Source organism: Chenopodium album, chromosome 4 (genome assembly GCF_948465745.1).
Source record: "Chenopodium album chromosome 4, dcCheAlbu1.1, whole genome shotgun sequence".
Lineage (NCBI taxonomy): Eukaryota > Viridiplantae > Streptophyta > Magnoliopsida > Caryophyllales > Amaranthaceae > Chenopodium > Chenopodium album.
Genome location: NC_137837.1, coordinates 1,130,630 through 1,156,060, shown reverse-complemented (window position 1 = coordinate 1,156,060; position 25,431 = coordinate 1,130,630). Strand labels below are relative to the sequence as shown.

The 25,431-nt window shown below is 37.4% G+C and overlaps 1 protein-coding gene and 1 pseudogene across 1 annotated transcript; both read right to left on the bottom strand.

Moving 5' to 3' along the window:
- Window positions 1–1,231: 1,231 nt before the first annotated feature.
- On the bottom strand, window positions 1,232–25,098 carry LOC145626250 (uncharacterized). Its single transcript, XM_081678681.1, has 9 exons — window positions 24,795–25,098; window positions 24,112–24,239; window positions 23,910–24,017; window positions 21,879–22,060; window positions 4,090–4,472; window positions 3,861–3,934; window positions 3,188–3,386; window positions 2,846–2,960; window positions 1,232–1,841 (listed from the first exon to the last, which is right to left on the bottom strand). Exons 2-5 carry the CDS (start codon window positions 24,211–24,213, stop codon window positions 4,412–4,414), a joined length of 453 nt encoding a protein of 150 aa, XP_081534807.1. The 5' UTR covers window positions 24,214–24,239; window positions 24,795–25,098; the 3' UTR covers window positions 1,232–1,841; window positions 2,846–2,960; window positions 3,188–3,386; window positions 3,861–3,934; window positions 4,090–4,411.
- Window positions 20,735–21,671, bottom strand: LOC145629838 (25S ribosomal RNA; annotated as a pseudogene).
- Window positions 25,099–25,431: the final 333 nt, after the last annotated feature.

Sequence of the window (25,431 nt, the reverse complement as noted above, 5' to 3'; positions counted from 1 at the left end):
ACAATTCTTTTAGAAAATCGCCGAACAAATATATTAGTCGAGTGACAAATAGTTCGAGAGTTACATGTGGGAAAACCTCTCTAGGACAATGATCCATCCCAACTTGTTCGACACCACTAGGAGTCTAGGAATGATCTTAACAAGTTGATGGACAACCTTTTTTACCATCTCTTTTTACACGAGACCACATAAAAGAAATAATGTTACAGCTTACAGACAAAAGATCTTCGAACATTGTGTCTAATAAGTCGGAGAAATAGATAGCCGCCTTGGTAAGCTTGTTAATCAAAACTTGGCAGTCCGATTCAAAAATGACATTGTCATAGACTCATAGCCAAACCTTCGAGCAAGGTGCAGTGTGCAAAGCAAAGAGGAGAGCTCTTCCTTCAGCTATTTTTGCTGGCCATTGTGACTTGACTCTCCTAGAAGCCGCAAGAAGCACCTTGTCATATTAACCTCAATTGAACAACCTATAAATATGTAGTTAACATGTGACACTTATATAACCAAGCTAAGCTTGGTCTAGTAGTGAAAAGAAGAGCACCTCCTAACCATGAGGTTGGGGGTTCAATCTCCCACTAGTGACAATTTGGGGAGTGGGATTCCCTTACCTTCCCCACTCTCCCAAATTGTCTAACCCGCTAACCTGGGCCGAGAAAACCTGTGAGAGGTTCCGGCCTGGTAGGGCCCTTCTCCTTACCAACCCAAAAAAAAAGGAATAAAGGAAGATTACGTGTTATGGCAACCGATTAATGTTAATTTTGGATGCAGGAAATGTATTAATCATCTATATAATAGTACTTTGTTTACTATAAATGAATGGTTGAATCATGAGGTGGTTTTCTTTACGAGTTGTTTTAATAATCGAAAGAAACTCATCTACTTCACCATTCAAGAGATGATCTTCATTATATTTGTTAGCTCTATTATAATTATACATATTGTAGATAAGCTTGTATGAGATTTAGTACTTTGTCAAAGCAATAGTGGCATATTCAGAATTTCTGATATGTGGGTTCAGAATTGTAAAAAAAAAAAAAAAAAAAAAAACAATGAAGTCATACTCTGTCTATTTTAAAACTCCATTTTTTTTAAGAAAATAAGTCGAAATTTTATTAATTTAATACATAAGTTCAATATCTGTCTATTTTAAAACTCCATTTTTTTAAAAAAAATAAGTCAAATTTTATTAATTTAATACATAAGTTCAATATCCAGAGTACAACGGGTCACTCAAAATTTAATACAATGGACAACTATTGGAAAAACGAAAAAAATTAATTAAAAAATGCACAATCTACACTAAGCAAAATTCTTATGTTATAATTATTATTTTTGTGATGTAAATTGAACTCTACAATTAATAATTGATACAATTGTGTAAATCAATTTAAATTTAAATCGTTTTTATTAGAACCTTGACTTAGTCAGACCCCTTAAAGTTACTCTAAAGTTGTTGCTAAACAAAATATAAACATATACAGCATAAACATGCTCTAACCAGTATGATTATATGCATGGTGCACGGCCTATATTGACTTCCTACCCTGTACATTCATAATATAGACATCTTACAAGGTGCAATAATCCCTCAATACCCTGCCTTGTAAGATCATTTGCTCCACTCCTTTTTTTAGATCAAATGCAAATTGTATGCTGCTTCCCTATGAAGATTACAGTAGCCAAAATCTGGATCTTTTTATAGGATCTTTATGCGACTTGAGAAACTCCGGTAACGGGCAATCTTCTTGGTATATTGTGAGAACTTTTTCATAATAGTTAGCTGCCAATGAGACAAGTTCGACGTGGTGGGATGCACGAGCTATATTGTACAAGGCTTCCTGAAAGAAATGACGAACAGCTCCATTAGCTCCATAATAAAGCAGACAGCTTTAGAAGACATACAGCAAATGAAAAGTTTCTAAAACTCTGATTAGCATATTAATTTGTAAGGTGACACTGATTAACATCCTTGGTCAAGTAATTACTAGAAAACACTTGGTAGTCATTCATATTTTTGCATGTGTTTGTTTGTTTTTTTTTTCTTTTCTAAATTACTTGTTAGAGCATGGCCAGAGAGACTAAGGAGGGATAAAATTCCTTCTATTTGCAACTCAATCAAGAATTGAAGATGCAACTTTATAGACAATGTATGATACTCTTATCATTTATATAAAACTGAACTGTGTAGATTCTGTCATACAGGTACATTTTCTAGTAACAATTAATGTGAATACGTGTTTTTCGAGTCAAAACACAAGTAGAATTACAAAGCAAAATCAATATCATCTCCTAGATTTGCATCCTCTAGCCTGGAATCAGAAATTTGATACTCGTAGTTTTTCAGATTCTCTAATCCTAGAAAGGAAAGTGATCTTTACTTGATTTATTCAAACAAGCATATAAGTCATACACATACATCAACAAAACCATGCTAAAAAAAAAAATTCACTTAATCAGATGCTGACCTGGTTGTTTTAACAAAGTCGTAGATTGTTACAGAGGAATACTAAGGGGTTGTTTGGTTACACAAAGAAAATGGGGAAAGTGGAAAATCATGGGAATTTGAAAATACATGAGTTGTTTGGTTGACAATAAAAAGTGTAAATGAGGGAATTGCAAATTCATGGGAATTGTGACTTCCCACAAAATATGGGAAGTTAATTACCTAAACTTCCCATGATTTGCAACTTCCCTCATGCCAGCCAAACAACTTTATACAATTCCCATGATTTTGACGTAGGAATTTAATTCCCATGAAATACAAATTCCCATGGAAAGTAATTTCCCATAGCAACCAAAAGACACCTAAGCCTTGTATAAGATATGCAAGGGTATTAAGTACCTTAAGACTAATCTGTAATAGCAATTCCAGGCAGCAATACTCTGTGGATGCTTCTGAACAGAGTAGCGTACAAAGTCAAACCCCTCCAAGGGGTCAATGCTGCTCAATGCTACTTCTGCAAAGAAAGAAGATGCTTCATCTATGGGAGAAAATAAACAGAAGCATACAAGATGCCTCTTGTTAATGACACAACATAGGCTGCTAAAGCACCTCAGTATCTTAGTAAACCAAACTTGAGCATACTAAGGGCCAACCAAACGACAGTCGACAGGGAAGGTCCATTCAAAATAAAAAGAGCCACAACAGAATAGGGTGAAAGTAAATATTGTGTTTAATACTTACTTGCACCGAGAGACCAAACAGTTCCTTCTTCCCAGCAGGCAACGTCTTGTAAGCTACTTTCAAAGTGAGCTTTATAAGCTCCATGATTCAAGCAAGAAGTATTAGTATAACATAAGATATGAAGACTGACATCAAAGATCAAAGCTGAATGCTCCTTGTCCTTGAAGAGGTCAGGCAATGGAGGCTGCTTCAGAGGTTGCTGCAGAACACATCCAAAACAAAAGTATATTGATCAATCATAAAGTACACAAATTGAAATCAATCAGATATCTCTTCTTTTGATCTTCCAGTTGCTTTCAACCTAAATCAAGATTTTTAGAAGTTCAACCATTTTCTGTGCAAAAAGAATAGGGTTGCGTATCCACATGTAGTAATTAGTATTAGCAAAATACTTCTTCAAATAGACAGCAGCTAGCCACCAGCCGGCCAGCAGTATGAAAACAAGAGCTTGACAAGGCAATCCCTAATGCACTATGTCCGTTTGTCGTGGTGGTGGGTGGAGAAGGCGGGGAAGATATTCAGACATAAGTCGAAACAGTTTTATTAGTGAGAAGCTGAGCACCAGCTGATGCCATTATTGGAAGGTTCAGAGGATGAAGATTGATGAATAAATGGAGCAAAACTTCATGGCTTCATGCATGGAAAATTACATGCAAAGGATTCAAATACTCACAGATCAACATTTTCAGGATCTAAAATGTTTCTCTCTGGTGGTTCACAACTTCGGAGCCTTGACATTTGTTTTGCCTGAAAGTATAGGAAATAGAAAGAGGCAGACAGATTTACAAGACAGGAATGCAACCCCATCACTCACATGAAAAACAGACACCGAAGTATCATAAAAAATGCTAGATGTAACAGATGAGCAAGCCTGAGTTGATGTAAATTGAAACCAGTCATACCCTATTGAAGTTAATTGATTTTACTGAGCCTTGTAATGCCATAGCTTAGGTTTTGTGATTCCCTCCAAAACAATACCCTTAACTCAAAGGGGCAGTTGAGCTACTTGTGTAACAATAGCCTAGGTTTTTGGGTAACCTATGTTTACGACTCAATGATGTGTTACCTTTCCTTTGCTATGTGACTGTATTATTGGTAGTCACATTTCGAAAACAGAAACTAATTAAATTAACCATCAGCATATAATGCTTAAAGTTGTATGATAACATTCAAACACCATACCATTGCTTTCTCCACATTCCCAACATATCAACGACAGTAAGATCAGCTTCCGAAGATTGTTTGAGGTAGACCTCCAACATGCTGGGCCACATTGCTTGTGCAACTGCAAGAAAAGCAAGCAAGATAATTACTTATTCATTGTATCACAAAATTTTACTTAGATTACAAACATGAATAGTACTAGTATGATGATTCCATAAAAGTATTATTACTATCCATAGTCTGTCAATCGACACATCAATCAACACACATGTGAATAGTAGTATGATTATCCATAGTTACATCATATATAACATGTGTTCTTTTCCGATTCCAAACCATAGTGTGAAGTCACATCACATCACTATTGTCAAATCCCATCATATTATGACATCACATGATTATAAATATAATTACATAATATGATATCATTATACTTATATGACATCATTATTGTCAAGTCACATCACTTCAATATACTTATATGACATCATTATTGTCGAGTAGTATCACTTCCATCATTATTGTCAAGTCACATCATTTCAATATACTTTTATGACATCATTATATTCATATGACATAATTATATTTATATGACATCATTATTGTCAAGTAATATCACTTCAATATACTTTTGTGACACCATTATATTCCAAAATTTCAAAATAGAAACATAAATCATTCTTGGTACTTTATAGACATCTTTATAGGTGTGTTATGGTTTCAAACCAACTTATATGACCTCGGGAGTCACCCCATGTATTCAGTTCAGTTTTCGAAAAAATGTCAAAAATGACCCGAAATCGTGTATTATAGCCTTTAATTTTGGACAATTTTTCACTTTTTTAGACCCGGAAATAAAAATTGCCGAGATGCTTCCCATGGACCCTAATACACCCGGGGAGTCCATTTGGGAGGGTAAAACCATCCAATATACCTTCAAACTGTCAAATTACCCGTTTACAACTTGCACCGATTTTATAAACTCGAGGCTACCACGAACATTTATGGCAACATATAATGATCATATTTGGTTCCAAACGACATTATATGACCCTGGGATGTATCCCCTAGTATCTCGAGACTTTTCGACAATGGGTCCCGAAACCTCTGAAATTGGCCAAAAAAACGTGTATTATATAGCCTTCAATTTTGCCAAATTTTGACTTTTTTTTTACCTGGAAACAAAAATTGCCGAGAAGCTACCTATACACCCTAATACCCTCCGGGAGTCCAATTGGGTGGGTGAAACCATCCAATTTGCCTTTAAGCATCCAATTTACCAATTTCTGTACACGCCACTTGTATTGGCAATAAGCTTCCACGGGGCCTTTATGTAGCCGACTTATGGTTGTATATGGGTCCAAACAACATCATATAACCTCGGGATGCATCCCGTAAAATTCCGTGAATTTCTGACACCGGTTCCGAACACCTACTAAATTGCTCCGATTTCATGTATAGCCTTCAAATTTGGTTTCCGTACATCATTTTTTCACCCGCCAAGATTATGCATCCAAGTACTTCCACGGGTTCCCAAAGGGCCTTGGGAGTCACGGATGATGCCTAGAACCATCTTATTCATCCTTAATCACCATGTCTTAAAGCAAAGATGACATACCCTCCAAACGACAAAACTAGTTGTTTGTATGCCTTGTCCTTGGGTGCACATGTCTTGTGCACATGCCACACGCCCCCTTGCACCATCCCACACCCTAACACTTTGGCTTTATCAGTTGTCTCAATCCACTAATTAGATTGGTCACCCATTTATGGGATTAAGGCTTTGATTGATTAATTGGTTGATTGACAGATACTAGTAGTCACATTTCGAAAACATGAATAGTACTAGTATGAAGATTCCATAAAAGTATTATTATTATCCATAGTCTATCAATCGACATATCAATCAACACACATGTGAACAGTAGTATGATCATCTATAGTTACATCATATATAACATGTGTTCTTTTCCAATTCCAAACTATAGTGTGAAGTTACATCACATCACTATTGTCAAGTCCCATCATATTATGACATCACATCATTATAAATATAATTACATAATATGACATTATTATACTTGTGACATCATTAGATTCACATGACATCTTTATTGTCAAGTCACATCACTTCAATATACTTATATGACATCATTATATTCATATGACATCATTATTGTCGAGTAATATCACTTCTACCATTATTATATGAAATCATTATTGTCAAGTCACATCACTTCAATATACTTTTATGACATCATAATATACTTTTATGACATCATTATATTCATATGACAAAATTATATTTATATGACATCATTATTGTGAAGTAATATCACTTCGATATACTTTTTATTGGGTTTGAGAAGTGTGGAGAACGGTTCAAGGAGGCTAAGGGGGTGCATAGCTTAAGAGTTTAAGCTATGGGCTATTGCTTGGTGTTAAGCAATGGTAAATAACAAAGGGCTTACTTCAAATGAACATATCTTAAGATCTAAAAGTGATAATTGAGATGATTCAAGTTGGAGGTGATAGCTCGTCTCAAGATCTTTCCAACGACTGGTCATAAGATAAATTCGGCCAAGAAACAAGGAAATATGGCCATTTTATTAGAAGCTGTCCAGGTGGAGCGGAGGCACGTTTTGGCTATTTTCTTCCGGTTTGCGAGAGCGCCCGCTCTTGTCCTTTGGAGCGGCCACTCCACTGGGTTTCTCGAGGCTCTGTTTTTCCACGTTTGAGCCTTGGTTTTACGGTCTTGATTTCTCCTTTGTTAGTAACTTATATTCTTAGCCCTTGGATTATTTGCCTTGTATTTTGACTATATATACTCTAGTATTGTCATTGTAACGGAGTAATAGGATGAGGGGAAAAGATGTAGAGAGACAAAGCCTCATGTAAACCCAAACACTTAGGGTTTGAGTGTTTGAGAGAGTGAGTTTGGGGTGGGAGCTTTCATGGTGATTGAAAGCTTGTAAACTACATTGTTCTTCATCAAATTATTAATTCATAGTGGATTGGTGGGTTTTTCTCCCGGTTCTCGGGTTTTCCACGGTAAATTCTCTTTGTCCTGTTTATTGCTTGTTTTTTCGTTTTCGTTGTTGTTAATTGTCGTTAATCGCCAAACTTAGCTAGCACATTCGTAATCCTTTTCACTTATGTGACATAATTATATTCCAAAATTTAAAAATAAAAAACATAAATCATTCTTGTTACTTTATAGACATCTTTAGAGTCGTGTTATGAATTCAAACCACATTATATGACCTCGAGAGTCACCCCATGTATTCAGTTCAGTTTTCGAAAAAATGTCAAAAATGATCCGAAATCGTGTATTATAGCCTTTAATTTTGGACAATTTTTCACTTTTTTAGACCCGAACTAAAAATTGTCAAGATGCTTCCCATGGACCCTAATACACCCCGGAAGTCCAATTGGGTGGGTAAAACCATTCAATATACCTTCAACCTATCAATTTACCCGTTTAACCCTTGCACCAATTTCATAAATTCGAGGCTACCACGGACATTTATGGCAACATATAATGATCATATATGGTTTTAAACGACATTATATGACCATGGGATATATCCTCTTGTATCTTTAGATTTTTCGACAACGAGTCCCGAAACCTCTAAAATTGACCAAAAAGCGTATATTATAGCCTTAAATTTTGCCAATTTTTTACTTTTTTTTACCCGAAAACAAAAATTGCCGAGAAGCTACCTATAGACCATTAGACCCTAATACCCTCCGAAAGTCCAAATGGGTGGGTGAAACCATCCAATTTGCAAACATCCAATTTACCGGTTCCATACACGCTAATTGTATAGGCTATAAGCTTTCAAGGGGCCTTTATATAGCCGAATTATGGTTGTATGTGGGCCCAGACAACATCATATGACCTCGGGATGCATCCCGTAAAATTCTGTGAATTTCTAACACCAGGTCCGAACACCTACTAAAGTGCTCCGATTTCGTATACTATAGCCTTCAATTTAGGACAATTTTCACTTTTTTAGACCCGAAAATAAAAATGGTCGAGATGCTTCCCATGGACACTAATATACCCCGAGAGTCCATTTAGGTGGGTAAAACCATCAAATATACCTTCAAACTGTCAATTTACCCGTTTACAACTTGCACAGATTTCATAAACTCGAGGCAACCACAAACATTTATGGCAACATTTAATGATCATATATGGTTTCAAACGACATTAAATGATCCTGGAATTTAACCCATGGTATCTAGAGACTTTTCGACATCGGGTCCCGAAACCTCTGAAATTGGCCAAAAAGCGTGGATTATAGCCTTCAATTATGCCAATTTTTGACTTTTTTTTACTCAAAAACAAAAATGGCCGAGAATCTACCTATAGACCCTAATACCCTCCGGGAGTCCAATTGGGTGGGTGAATCCATCTAATTTGTCTTTAAGCATCCAATTTACCGGTTTCCGTACACGCCAATTGTGTTGGCTGTAAGCTTTCACGAGGCCTTAATGTAGCCGACTTATGGTTGTATATGGGCTCAAATAACATCATATGAGCTCGAGATGCATCCCGTAAAATTCCGTAAATTTCTAACACCGGGTTCAAACCTACTAAATTGCTCCGATTTCGTGTATTATAGCCTACAATTTTGGAAAATTTTTTACTTTTTTTAGACCCGGAAATTAAAATTGCCGAGATATTTCTCGTGGACCCTAATACACACCGGGAGTCCATTTGGGTGGGTAAAACCATCAAATATACCTTCAAACTGTCAATTTACCCATTTACAACTTGCACCGATTTAATAAGCTTAGGGCCACTACGGACACTTATGGCAACATATAATGATCATATATGGTTTCAAACGACATTATATGACCTTGGGATGGAATCTCTATTATCTCGAGACTTTTCGACACTAGGTCTTGAAACCTCTGAAATTCACCAAAAAAAACGTGTATCATAGCCTTTAATTTTGCCAATTTTCGACTTTTTTTTACCCGAAAACAAAAATTGCCGAGAAGATCTATTGACCCTAATACCCTCCGGGAGTCCAATTGTGTGGGAGAAACTATCCAATTTACCATGTTCCGTACACCCCACTTATATTGGCTATAAGCTTTCACGGGGGCCTTTTTATAGCCGACTTATAGTTGTATATGTGTCCAAACAACATCATATGACCTCGGGATCGATGCATCCCTAAAAATTCCGTGAATTTTTGACAATGGGTTCGGACACCTACTAAATTGCTCCAATTTCATTTATTATAGCCTTCAATTTTGGACATTTTTTCACTTTTTTAGACCCGGAAATAAAAATTGCAAAGATACTTCCCACGGACCCTATTATATCCTGGGAGTCTATTTGGGAGGGCAAAACCATCCAATATACATTCAAACTGTCAATTTACCGGTTTACAACTTGCACCGATTTCATAAACTACCCACAAACATTTATGGCAACATATAATGATCATATATGGTTTCAAACGACATTAAATAACCCTGGGATGTATCCCCTGGTATCTCGAGACTTTTCGACTTCAGGTCCTGAAACCTCTGAAATTTGCCAACAAACGAGTATTATAACCTTCAATTTTCCCAATTTTTGACTTTTTTTGACAGGGAAACAAAATTACCGCGAAGCTACCTATAGACCCGAATACCCTCCGAGAGTCTAATTGAGTGGGTGAAACCATCCAATTTGCCTTTAAGCATCTAATTTATCATGTTCCGTACACAGCTTACATACAGGAGGCCTTTATGTAGCCGACTTATTGTGTTATATGAGTCCAAACAACATCATATTTACTCAGGATGCATCCCGTAAAATTCCGAGAGTTTTTTACACCTGGTCCGGACACCTACAAAATTGCTCTGATTTCGTGTATTATAACCTTCAATTTTAGACAATTTTTCACTTTTTTAGACCCGGAAATAAAAATTGCCGAGATGCTTCCCACGGACCCTAATATACCCTAGGAGTCCATTTGGGTGGGTAAAACCATCCAATATACCTTCAAACTGTCAATTTACCCATTTACAACTCGCACCGATTTCATAAACTCGAGGCAACCACAAACATTTATGGCAACATATAATAATCATATATGGTTTCAAACGACATTAAATGACCCTAGGATGTATCTCGAGACTTTCGACACTGGGTCCCGAAATTTGCAAAAAAGTGTGTATTTATAGACTTTAATTTTTCCAATTTTTGACTTTTTTTTACCCGGAAACAAAAATTACCGAGAAGCTACCCATAGACCCTAATAACCTCCGAGAGTCTAATTGGGTGGGTGAAACCATCCAATTAGCCTTTAAGCATCCAATTTATCATGTTCCGTACACGCCAGTTGTATTGGCTATAATCTTTCACGGGGTCTTTATGTAGCCGACTTATGGTTGTATATGTACCAAACACCATTATATGACCTCGAGATATATCCCGTAAAATTCCGTGAATTTATGACATCAGGTCCAGACACCTACTAAATTGCTCCGATTTAGTGTATAATAACCTTCAATTTTGGACAATTTTTCACTTTTTTAGACCCGAAAATAAAAATTGTCGTTATAATTCCCGTGGACCCTAATACACCCCGGGAGTCCATTTGGGTGGGTAAAACCATCCAATATACCTTCAAACTGTCAATTTACCCATTTACAACTTGCATTGATTTAATAAACTTGAGGCTACCACGGACATTTATGGCAACCTATACTGATCGTATATGGTTTCAAACGACATTATATGACCGTGGGATGTATCCCCTTGTATCTCGAGAATTTTCGACACCGGGTCTCGAAACCTTTGAACTTGACCAAAAAGCGTGTATTATAGCCTTTTATTTTGCCAATTTTTTACTTTTTTGGACACGGAAACAAAAATTGCCGAGAAGCTACCTGGGTGAAGCCATCCAATTTGTCTTTAAGCATCCAATTTACCTTGTTTTGTACACGCCACTTGTATTGGTTATAAGCTTTCACCGGGCTGAAGCCGACTTAATGTTGTATATTGTTCCAAACAACATCATATAACCTCGAAATGCATCCCGTAAAATTCCGTGAATTTTTTACACCAGGTCAGACATCTACTAAATTGCTCCGACTTCGTGTATTAGCCTTCAAATTTGGAAAAAATTTCACTTTTTAAGACCCGGAATAAAAATTACAGAGATGCTTCCCACGGACCCTAATATACCCTAAGAGTCCATTTGGGTGAGTAAAACCATCCAATATACCTTCAAACTCAAGGTTCACAACTTACACCGATTTCATAAACTAAAGGCAACCACAAACATATATGGCAACATATAATGATCATATATGGTTTCAAACAACATTAAATGACCCTGGGATCCCTGGTATCTCGAGACTTTTCGACATCGGGTCCCGAAACCTGTGAAATTTTCCAAAAAGCGTGTATTATAGCCTTTAATTTTGCCAATTTTTGAATTTTTTTTTTCCTGGAAACAAAAATTGCCGAGAAGCTACCAATAGACCCTAATACCCTCCGAGAGTCCAATTGGGTGGGTGAAACCATCCAATTAGCCTTTAAGCATCCAATTTATCATGTTCCGTACACGCCAATTGTATTGGTTATAATCTTTCACGGGGCCTTTATGTAGCAGACTTATGGTTGTATATGTACCAAACACCGTCATATGACCTCAGGATGCATCCCGTAAAATTCCGTGAATTTCTGACACTAGGTCCGGACACCAAATAAATTAATCCGATTTCGTGTATAATAACCTTTAATTTTGGACAATTTTTCACTTTTTTAGACCTGAAAATAAAAATTGTCGTGATAATTCACGTGGACCCTAATACACCCCGGGAGTCCATTTGGGTGGGTAAAATCATCCAATATACCTTCAAACTGTCAATTAAACCATTTACAACTTGCGGTGATTTAATTAATAAACTTGAGGCTACCACCAAAATTTATGGACACATATACTGATCATATATGGTTTCAAACGACATTATATGACCGTGGGGTGTATCCCCTTGTATCTCGAGACTTCTCGACACCGGGTCTCGAAACCTTTAAACTTAACCAAAAAGCGTGTATTATAGCCGTCAATTTTGCCAATTTAGTACTTTTTTAACACAGAAACAAAAACTCCAAAAAGCTACCTATAGATCCAAATACCCACAGGGAGTCTAATTGGGTGGGTGAAATTATCCAATTTGCCTTTAAGCATCAAATTTACCATGTTCCGTACACGCCACTTGTATTGGCTATAAGCTTTCATCGAGCCTTTATGTAGCCGACATATTGTTGTATATTGGTCCAAACAACATCATATGACCTTGGAATGCATCCTGTAAAATTCCGTGAATTTTTTACACCGGGTGTGGACATCTACTAAATTGCTCCGATTTCGTGTATTATAGTCTTCAATTTTGGAAAATTTTTCACTTTTTTAGACCCAGAAATAAAAATTGTCGAGATGCTTCCCACGGACTCTAATATACCCTGGGAGTCCATTTGGGTGGATAAAACCATCCAATATAACTTCAAACTGTCAATTTACCCGTTCACAACTTCCACCGATTTCATAAACTCAAGGCAACCACAAACATTTATTAACATATAATGATCATATATGGTTTCAAACGACATTAAATGACCCTGGGATGAATCCCTGGTATCTCGAGACTTTTCGACACCGGGTCCCAAAAGCTCAGAAATTTGCCAAAAAACGTGTATTATAAACTTCAATTTTGCCAATTTTTACTTTTTTTTTACCCAGAAACAAAAATTGCCAAGAAGCTACCTATAGATCCTAATACCATCCGGGAGTCCAATTGGGTGGGTGAAACCATCCAATTAGCCTTTAAGCATCCAATTTAGCATGTCCCGTACACGCCACTTATATTGGCTATAATCTTTCACGGGGCCTTTATGTAGCCGACTTATGGTTGTATATGTGTCCAAACAACATCATATTACCTCAGGATGCATCCCATTAAATTCTGTGAATTTCTGACACCGGGTCCGGACACTAACAAAATTGCTCCGATTTCGTGTATTTTTATAGCCTTCAATTTTGGACAATTTTTTACTTTTTTAGACCCAAAAATAAAAAATGTCGTGATAATTCCCCTGTACCCTAATACACCCCAGGAGTCCATTTGGGTGGGTAAAACCATCCAATATACCTTCAAATTGTCAATTTACCAATTTAAAACTTGCAGTGATTTAATAAACCCGAGGCTACCCCGGACATTTATAGCAACATATACTGATCATATATGGTTTCAAACGACATTATATGACCCAGGGATGTATCCTCTGGTATCTCGAGACTTTTCGACACGAAGTCTTGAAACCTCTGAAATTGACCAAAAACCGTGTATTATAGCCTTCAATTTTGCCAATTTTTGACTTTTTTTGAAACAGAAACAAAAATTGCAGAGAAACTACCTATAAACCCTAATACTTTCGAGGAGTCCAATTGGGTGGGTGAAACCATCCAATTTACCTTTAAGCATCTAATTTACCATGTTAAGTACAAGCCACTTGTATTGGTTATAACCTTTCACCATGCCTTTATGTAGCCAACTTATTGTTGTATATTGGTCTAAACAACATCATATAACCTCGGAATGCAGCCTGTAAAATTCTGTTAATTTTTTACAACAAGTTCAGACATCTACTAAATTGCTCCGATTTCGTGTATTATAGCCTTCAGTTTTGGACAATTTTTAACTTTTTTAGACCCAAAAATCAAAATTGCCGATATGCTTCCACGGACCCTAATATACCATGGGAATCCATTTGGGAGGGTAAAACCATCCAATATATCTTCAAACTGTCAATTTACCCGTTTACAACTTGCACCGATTTCATAAACTCGAGGCTTCCAAGGAAATTTATGGCAACATACAATGATCATATATGGTTTCAAACGACATTATATGACCCTTGTATCCCCTGGTATCTCGAGACTTTTCGATATTGGATCTCGAAACCACTGAAATTTGCCAAAAAGTGTTTCAATTTTGCCAATTTTTTACTTTTTTTTACCCGAGAACAAAAATTGCCGATAAGCTATCTATTAACCCTAATACCCACCGGAAGTCCAACTGGATGTGTAAAACCACATAATTGGCCTTTAAGCATCCAATTTACCAGTATCCATACACGCCAATTGTATTAGCTGAATATGGGTCCAAACAACATCATATGAGCTCGGGATGCATCCCCTAAAGTTCAGTGAATTTCAGGCATTGTATCCGGACACCTACTAAATAGCTCTGATTTCGTGAATTATATCCTTCAATTTTGGACAATTTTTCACTTTTTTAGACCCAAAAATAAAAATTGTCGTGATACTTCCATTGGACCTTAATACACCCCGGGAGTCCATTTGGGTGGGTAAAACCATCCAATATACCTTCAAATTGTAAATTTACCCATTTACAACTTGTAACGATTTAGTAAACTCAAGGCAACCACAAACATTTATAACAACATATAATAATCATATATAGTTTTAAATGACATTAAATGACCCTAGGATATATCACCTAGTATCTCGAGACTTTTCGGCAACGGGTCCCGAAACCTCTGAAATTAGCGAAAAAAACGTGTATTATAGCCTTCAATTTTGCCAATTTTTGACTTTTTTTTTACCCGAAAACAAAAATTGCCGAGAAGCTACCAATAGACCCTAATACCCTCCGGGAGTACAATTGGGTGGGTGAAACCATCCAATTTGCCTTTAAGCATCCAATTTACCAATCTCTGTATACGCCACTTGTATTGGCAATAAGCTTCCACGGGGCCTTTATGTAGCCGGCTTATGGTTGTATATGGGTCCAAACCACATCATTTGGGCTCGGGATGCATCCCGTAAAAGTTCCATGAATTTCTGACTCTGAGACCTATTAAATTGCTCTGATTTTGTGTATTTTAACCTTCAATTTAATTTTTCACTTTTTAAGATCCAGAAAAAAAAAAATTGTCGGGATATTTTCCGTAGACCCTAATACACCAAGGGAGTCTATTTGGGTGGGTAAAACCATCCAATATACCTTCAAACTGACAATTTACCCATTTACAACTTACACTGATTTAGTAAACTCGAAGCTACCACAGACATTTATGGCAACATATAATGATCATATATGGTTTCAAACGACATTATATGACCCAGGGATGTATCCCTTGGTATCTCGAGACTTTTCGACACCTAGTCTCAAAACCTCTGAAATTGACAAAAAAGCGTGTACCATCAATTTTGCCAATTTTTGACCCGAAAACAAAAATTGTCGAGAAGCTACTTAAAGACCCTAATACCCTCTAAGGGTCCAATTGTATGGGTGACTATCCAATTTGTCTTTTAGCATCCAATTTACCATGTTGCGTACACGCCACTTGTATTGGTTATAACTTATAAGCTTTCACAGGGCCTTTATGTACCCGACTTATAGTTGTATATGTCTCCAAACAACATCATATGACCTCGGGATGCAACCCAGAAAATTTCGTGAACCGGGTCCGGATATCTTCTAAATTGCTACGATTTCGTGTATATCGCCTTCAATTTTGGACAATTTTTCACTTTTTTAGACCCGGAAATAAAAATTGTCGAGATGCTTCCCACGGACCCTAATATGCCCCGGGAGTACATTTGGGTTGGTAAAACCATCCAATATTCCTTCAAACTATCAATTTACCCGTTTACAACTTGCACCGATTTCATAAACTCGTGGCAACCACAAACAGTTATGGCAACATTAGATGATCATATATGGTTTCAAACGACATTAAATGATTCAGGGATTTATTCCCTGGTATCTCGAGACTTTTCGACACCGGGTCCCGAAACCTCTGAAATTGGCCAAAATGCGTGTATAGCCTTCAATTTTACCAATTTTTGAATTTTTTTTTACACGGAAAAAAAAATTGTCGAGAAGATACATATAGACCCGAATACCCTCCGGGAGTCCGATTGGGAGGGTGAAACCATCCAATTAGCCTTTAAGCATCCAATTCATCATGTTCTGTACACGCCACTTGTATTGGCTATAATCTTTCACGGGGCCTTTATGTAGCCGACTTATGGTTGTATATATGTCCAAACAACATCATATCACCTTGGGATGCATCCCGTAAAATTCAGTGAATTTCTGACACAAGGTCCGAACACCTACTATATTGCTCCGATTTCGTGTATTATAGCCTTCAATTTTGGAAAAATTTTCACTTTTTTCGACCCGGAACGAAAAATTGCCGAGATGCTTCCCATGGACCCTAATACACCTCGGGATTCCATTTGGGTGAGTAAAACCATTTAATATACCTTCAAACTGTCAATTTACCCATTTACAACTTATACCGATTTAATAAACTTGAGACTACCAGGGACATTTATGGCAACATATACTGATCATATATGGTTTCAAACGACATTATATGACCCTGGGTTGTATCTCCTGGTATCCCGAGACTTTTCCAAAACGGGTCTCGAAACCTCTGAAATTGACCAAAAAGCGTGTATTATTAGCCTTCAATTTTCCCAATTAATGACTTTTTTGACACGGAAACAAAAATTACCGAGAAGCTACCTATAGACCCTAATACCCTCCGGGAGTCCAATTGGGTGGGTGAAACCATCTAGTTTACCTTTAGGCATCCAATTTAGCATGTTCCGTACACGCCACTTGTATTGGCTATAAGTTTTCACGGGGCCTTTATGTAGCCGACTTATGGTTGTATACAGGTCCAAACAAAATCATATGATCTCGGGATTCATCCCGTAAAATTCCGTAAATCTCTAACACCAGGTCTAGACACCTAATAAATTGCTCCGATTTCGTATTTTATAGCTTTCGATTTTGGACAATTTTTTACTCTTTTAGACCCGGAAATAAAAATTGCCGAGATGTTTTCCACAGACCCTAATGTATCTTGGGATTCCATTTGGGTGGGTAAAACCATCCAATATACTATCAAACTGTCAATTTACCCGTTTACAACTTGCATCGATTTTATAAACTCGAGGCTACCATAAATATTTATGGCAACATATAATGATCATATATGGTTTCAAACGACATTAAATAAACCTGAAATGTATCTCCTGTTATCTCGAGACTTTTCTACACCGGGTCCCGAAACTTCTGAAATTGTCCAAAAAGCGTGTATTATAGCCTTCAATTTTGCCAATTTTTGACTTTTTTTTATACGGAAAAAAAAAATTGCCGAGATGCTACTTATAGACCCTAATATCCTCAAGGAGTCTAATGGGGTGGGTGAAACCATCCAATTGCCTTAAATCATCTAATTTATCATGTTCCGTACACGCCACTTGTTTTGGCTATAATCTTTCACGAGACCTTTATGTAGCCGACTTATGGTTGTATAAAGGTCCAAACAACATCATAACCTCGTGATGCATCCCGTAAAAATCCGTGAATTTCTGATACCGGTTCCTGACACCTACTAAATTGCTCCGATTTCGTGTTTATAGCCTTCAATTTTGGAAAAAATTTCACTTTTTTAGACCCGAAAATAAAAATTGTCGAGATGCTTTCCATGGACCCTAATACACCCCGGGAGTCCATTTGGGCGTGTAAAACCATCCAATATACCTTCAAACTATCAATTTACCCATTTACATCTTGCACCGATTTTATAACCTCGAGTGTACCAAAGACATTTATGGCAACATATAATAATCATATATGGTTTCAAACGACATTATATGATCCTAAAATGTATCCCCTAATATCTCAAAACTTTTCAACACCGCGTTCCGAAACCTCTGAAATTGGCCAAAAGCGTGTATTGTAGCCTTTAATTTTGCCAATTTCTGACTTTTTTTTACCCGAAAACAAAAATTGCCGAGAATCTACCTATAGACCCCAAATACCCTCCGGGAAGGCATTTGGGTGGGTGAAACCATCCAATTTGCCTTCAAGCATCCAATTTACCAGTTCTGTACACGGCAATTGAATTGGCTATAAGCTTTCACCGGGCTTTTATGTAGACGACTTATGGTTGCATATGGGTCCAAACAACATCAAATGACCTCAGGATGCATCCCATAAAATTCCGTGAATTTCTGACACCGGGTCCGGACACCTATTAAATTGCTTCGATTTCGTGTATTATAGTCTTCAATTTTGAACAATTTTTCACTTTTTTAGACCCGGAAATAAAAATTGTTAGAGATACTTTTCATGGACCCCAATACACCCCGGGAATCCATTAGGATGGGTAATACCATCCAATATACCTTCAAACTGTCAATTTACCCATTTACAACTTGCACCGATTTCATAAACTCGGGGCTTCCAAGGATATTTATGGCAACATATAATGATCATATATGGTTTCGAACGACATTATATGACTCTGTCCCCTGGTATCTCGAGACTTTTCGATACCGGGTCTCGAAACCTCTAAAATGGGCCAAAAAAAAACGTGTATTATAGCCTTCAATTTTGCCAATTTTTAACTTTTTTTTACCCGAAAACAAAAATTGTCGAGAATCTAGTAGCCCCCAAATACCCTCCGGGAAGCCATTGGGGTGGGTGAAACCATCCAATTTGCCTTTAAGCATCCAATTTACCGGTTTTTCTCACGGCAATTGTATTTGCTATAAGCTTTCACGTAGAGGACTTATGGTTGTATATGGGTCCAAACAACATCATATGACCTCGGGATGCATCCTGTAAAATTCCTTGAATTTCTGACGCCGGGTCCGGACACCTACTAAATTGCTTTGATTTCGTGTATAATAGCCTTCAATTTTGGACAATTTTTCACTTTCTAATACCCTGAAATCAAAATTGCCGAGATACTTCACATGGACCCTAATATACCCCTGGAGTCCATTTGGGTGGGTAAAACCATCAAATATACCTTCAATCTGTGAATTTACCCGTTTACAACTTGAATCGATTTCATAAACTCGAGGCAACCACAAACATTTATGGCAACATATAATGATCATATATGGTTTCAAACGACATTATATGATCCTAGGATGTATCCCCTTGTATCTCGAGACTTTTCGACACCGGGTCCCGAAATCTTGAAATTGGCCAAAAATCGTGCATTATTATAGCCTTCAATTTTGCCAATTTTTGACTATTTTTCACCCGGAATCAAAAATTGCCGAGAAAATACCTATAGACTCTAATACCCTCCGGGAGTCCAATTTACCTTTAAGCATCCAATTTACCCGTTTCCGTACACACCACTTGTACTGGCGATAAGCTTTAACGGGGAGTTTATGTAGCTGATTTATTGAGTAATATGGGTCCAAACAAAATCATATGAACTCGTGATGCATCTTGTAAAATGAATTTCTGACATCAGGTCCAGACACCTAATAAATTACTCCAATTTCGTGTATTATAGTCTTTAATTTAGGATAATTTTTTGGACCCGAAAATAAAAATTGCCAAGATGCTTCCCATGGACCCTAAAACACCCCGGGAGTCCATTTGGGTGGGTAAAACCACACAATATACCTTCAAACTGTCAATTTACCCGTTTACAACTTGCACTGATTTCATAAACTCGAGGCTTCCACGGACATTTAAGGCAACATATAATGATTATATATGGTTTCAAATGACATTATATGATCCTTGTATCCCCTGGTATCTAGAGACTTTTCGACACCGGGTCCCGATACCTTCTAAATTGGCCAAAAAAACATGTATTATAGCCTTCAATTTTGCCAATTTTTTAATTTTTTTAACTCGAAAACAAAAATTGCCGAGAAGCTACCTATAGACCCTAATACCCTCCGGGAATCCAATTGGGTGGGTGAATCCATCTAATTTGCCTTTAAGCATCCAATTTACCAGTTTCCGTACACGCACTTGTATTGGCTATAAGCTTTCACGGGCCTTTATGTAGCCGACTTATGGTTGGGTATGGGTCCAAACAACATCATATGACCTTAGGATGCATCCTGTAAAACTTCGTGAATTTCTGACACCGGTCTGGACACCTACTAAATTGCTCCGATTTCGTGTATTTGACTTTCGTATATCATTTTTTTACCCTCCAAGATTATGCATCAAAGTACTTCCATAGGTTTTCAAAGGGCCTTGGGAGTCATGGATGATGCCCTGAACCATCTCATTCATCCTTACTCACCATGTCTTAAGACAACGATGGCATACCCTCAAACGACAAAACTAGTTGTTTGTATGTCTTGTCATAAGGGTGCACATGTCTTGTGCACATGCCACACGCCCCCTTGCACCATCCCACACCCCAACACTTTGGCTTCGTCACTTGTCTCAATCTACTACTTAGCATTTTTTAGCATATAAGAAGCAACGCTAACCTCGTTTTCCAAAATATAGGTGTGTTTAGGGAATAGGATGGGGAGGAGGGACGAATCGAAGCAACATAAGGCTGAATCTCAGTGGATCATGGCAGCAAGGCCACTCTGCCACTTACAATACCCCGTTGCGTATTTAAGTCGTCTACAAAGGATTCAATCGCCGCTCGGTAGGAATTGTACTTCAAGGTGGCTCTCACGGCACATCCAGCGCGAGAGCTTATCCTACAACACGTGCCCTTGGGGGACGACACCCCTACTGTAGGACGGCAACCGGGCTGCGGGCGCATGCGTCGCTTCTGGCCCGGATTCTGACTTAGAGGCGTTCAGTCATAATCCAGCACACGGTAGCTTTGCGCCACTGGCTTTTCAACCAAGCGCGATGACCAATTGTGTGAATCAACGGTTCCTCTCGTACTAGGTTGAATTACCATTGCGACACTGTCATCGGTAGAGTAAAACTAACCTGTCTCACGATGGCCTAAACCCAGCTCACGTTCCCTATTGGTGGGTGAACAATTCAACACTTGGTGAATTCTGCTTCACAATGATAGGAAGAACCGACATCGAAGGATCAAAAAGCAACGTCACTATGTTCGCTTGGCTGCCACAAGCCAGTTATCCCTGTGGTAACTTTTCTGTCACCTCTAGCTTTAATTTCAAAAGGTCTAAAGGATTGTTAGGCCACACTTTCACAGTTCATAATCGTACTGAAAATCAAAATCAAACGAGCTTTTACCCTTCAGTTCCACACGAGATTTCTGTTCTCGTTGAGCTTAACTTAGGACACCTGCGTTATCTTTTAACAGTTGTGCCGCCCGAGCCAAACTCCCCCACCTGACAATGTCTTCCGCCGGGATCGGCCCGCAAAGCGGACCTAAACATGCAATAAATCAAGCAAGTCCTACACTGGATGCAGCAGCTTATAAGAAAGTTAGACCTTCAACTGGTACATCAATTGAGCTTAAGTGGGCCTTTATAAAAACCTATTTGGAGGTTATGCACCAAAGTGGGTCATGTAGCTAAAGCTGTTGGTCTAGATTTTTCAGACTAACATCCAACTGATCCAAGCTGTTGTTTGGAGGGGCTTAGGGAGCTACTATGCCAAATAAGGGCAGTGGATGATGTGTGGAAAACTGGAATTCTAGAAATGATCTATATGCCAAATTTCTAGGACAAAGAAAATTGAGAATGCTTACATGGACCAATTCACAAGTTGCGTCCAAACAGATGATTCTTTCGGATTCATTATTGCTGCAATACCATAGAAGTCCATAGCTTTATGTTTGTCACCCATAGAATTATGTACAAGGCCAAGTATATGATATGTATTAGATATATTTGGTGCTATCTGAACAACTTCAAGCAATTTGTTGATTGCCTGCAACATAAAAAACAAGAAAAAAATATATGAACGCAGAATACATTAGAGAGCTGAATACTATTTTTGAATAACCTATGGCTTTCTCAGAAAATTTTAAAACAATATAAAAAGATACAGATAGAGAATGTGGAAAAAAGGGAGGTGGTACATTGCTGATGTCAGACAGAATTTAGGTAAGCATGAGTCACAAAATAACAACACATGCTCAGGAAACTACAGGAAAGAAACAGCAACACACATAAATTATAGGAACCAGAAGACAAGAACAAGACATGTCGGAATATTGGAAAATGTTAATGATAACCAAATCAACCTGTAATTGGCGAACTAATTAGTTAAAGGATAATGCCAAATATATACAAAATAGACAAGATACGAACAAAATAAGCTAATTAAAAGGATGAGGGGACATTCTTCACAAGAGATATGTGAAATTTCTCACCAGGACACATTCCGCACCTCACCAAGAAAATAATGGAAAAACTTCTCTTCGCATAAATTACTACCCACCAGGTTCCGCCTTTTGCATCAGCACAAAAGATTTCTCAACTTCCTACCATTGACTCACTGAACTTCCCAATTCTTTCTGAGGATACCGAACTCCAAAACCATATAAAAAAAGGATCAGATATTGAACCATCTCCAGTGAAGGTGCCTCATGTGCAGGCGTGCAGCTTTCTCAACAGCTTCTCCTGGTTACTCCATATAGGTAATAATCAACTAATCAAGGGCAGTGTTCCTCCAACAACACAGTGAAAAGTACAGGCTCCGCAATAAACAAGAGATGCTCCACAGTTTGTCACTGTTGGCAGATTAATAATTGTGCGCAACACTATTAACCATAGGCTATGCCGTCAACCCCCCCCCCCCCCCACCCACCACGCACACATACACAAATCCCAGACAATCTTTGTTATAGAGTTTGAGCAAATTTCAGGCCTACCTCCTCAGATCTTGAGGGTTACGAGGACCACTTTTCTTGGTCCAACAGCTTATCCTCTATGCTAGCTGAGGACTTTGGGGTACACATTATCCTTAAGTGGTTTTGTAGCATGAGTGTATGACAGCCGGTATGGGTTAAAACCTGCTGGGTGGCTTGGTGGTACAACATAGACCATGGCAGTACGGCACAACCGCACAAGTGTAGAACACCCTACACATATTTTTTTCAGTATTGTAACCATGATGAATTAAAGCGGACAAGGCACAAACACATACACTGCTCCCGGAAAAAAAGAAAATTTCTTTCTTTAGCAGTAGCTAGCATAAAACCGAGCAAAACATACATCCTGATATATAAACCTCCCTGTCACATTCAAAACACTTTACAAGAACTCCCATGAGATTGGAGGCAATCCAAGGAAGCAGCAGTGGTGAAATAGTGAAACTTTCAGAGTACTGCATATTGGAAGTCATGTGCTTTCTCTAACACTTTAGTATTCATTAGCAAGTATATTCAGGGTAGCACTTCTATGCTCAGTCAAAAAGGCATCACACTGCACAAATAACAAAAAGTGTTTGTCCATTGTCATTCTAGAACAAACTAAGCAAAAATCTAACCATTATTATTAGATTGCCCCTAAAAACACCAACATAAATTTCAAGTAATTAACTTGAAATATAACCCATTAAGTTCCCTATCCTCATTTGTATACATTGCCAGCAAAAAGAACACACACACGCACACACACAGAAAAATAAAAAATAAAAAATGGTTTATTTCATGTCACAACTTAAGGAAAATAAAGCAGAAAAGGAAAATTCGGTAGAATAGTAAATGATCAATTCATGCTCAATGAAATCAAGATACTGAATTGCACTTAAAATGTAAAAAAGTAAGACATACATCTTTAAAGCGTCCATATGCATAATGAAGAGCAGCATCACCAAGCTTTCTTTCAATTTCAGGACTAAGTTTATTTATTGATCCTTTAAGTCTTCCTCTCTTCTTAGGCTGAATAAAATTGTGTGAAGTAAGGTAAGAAAATACATTCGGAACATGATAAGATAAACACTGTAAAAGGGACATATCACAAAAATGTTCATACATCAAGATTATGAAAGATACACCTTCCTAGATCGTTTCCATCAACCATAACATGTATAAAAAACATCAATCTCCTCAAGGGTTGCCCCAATAGATACCCCATTCCCGGGCTTCTTATCAGACACTTCCCTGCAAGAAAACATGTAATCTTTTGGGGCGATAACAAGTAAAGTCAAAGATAACACATTTAGGGCTTCTTATATGAATGTTAATGCTTTGCAAATGTAGTGTATAAAAACGAAAATAACTAGTGTGAAAAATCAACACAAGAAGTAGAATAATCGAAATTCCTAAGGTAAGGCATGACACATTAAACTACCAAAAAGAACTAGTAAAAAGAAACTTAATTCATAATTATTCCCATATATTCCTCCAATTCTATGATGGTTGAACATAGAATTGGAGCATTTCATCGTCCAGTAAATGATCTATATCTTTTGAGAATAAATTAAGCCCTGAAACTGATTAAAATTAGTATCAGATTATCAATTCATTCAATACATTATTGAATCCTATAATTATGCTTCTCAATTTAGCAACCAAATATCAAAGTAGACTAGTATTTATAACCAATAATTCAATAATCCGAACCCTAAATTGAGTATACCGACAATGAACGGAACCCTAGAATGTGAAATTGATATTCAATTACTAAAATTTAAAATTTATTAAATAGTAGCTAACCTCAGAAGCTGCTGCAATGGAGGAGAGAAAACGAAGGTTAAGGTTCAGAACTTCAGACTACAGACTATTAAAAACACCGCCGACTATATATACTTTCCGGTTTTCTTTTTTCCCTTTTTTTTTTTTTTTTTTTTTTTGGAGGGTGATAGTGTATCTTTGAAATTGAACCTAGTATTGAGATTCACGAAAACAAGTTTGGTTCTCAACTTCTCATGATATGGCTCATTAAAGGTCGCAACAACCTCAAATTATCTAGAATACGTGCCCATGTCAGGCTTTGATTTGATCAAAATCTACGCTCTTATAGTTTATCTCTACATGTATAAATAATATTTTAAAAAGTTATATTCGATTACATGTTTAGAAAGACTTGACATCAAATCTCGTAAACGGGGACTTTAAGAAGACGAGGATAACATTGTGTTTTTCTTGAGTCACCATTTCCTTCATTAGGACACACTCCTTGATTTGGTGTCTTTCTACAGAGTAACAATTTAAGAGTATGAGGCTTTGACGTTTTGTCATCTTCTTTTGGTCATTTCAATTGCACAATTCTTGTAATAAAATGGTTGTATAGTAAATATTGTTTATTCATTGCAAAGTTGTCTAAGAACATGTGTTTGTAATTTGCATTTTG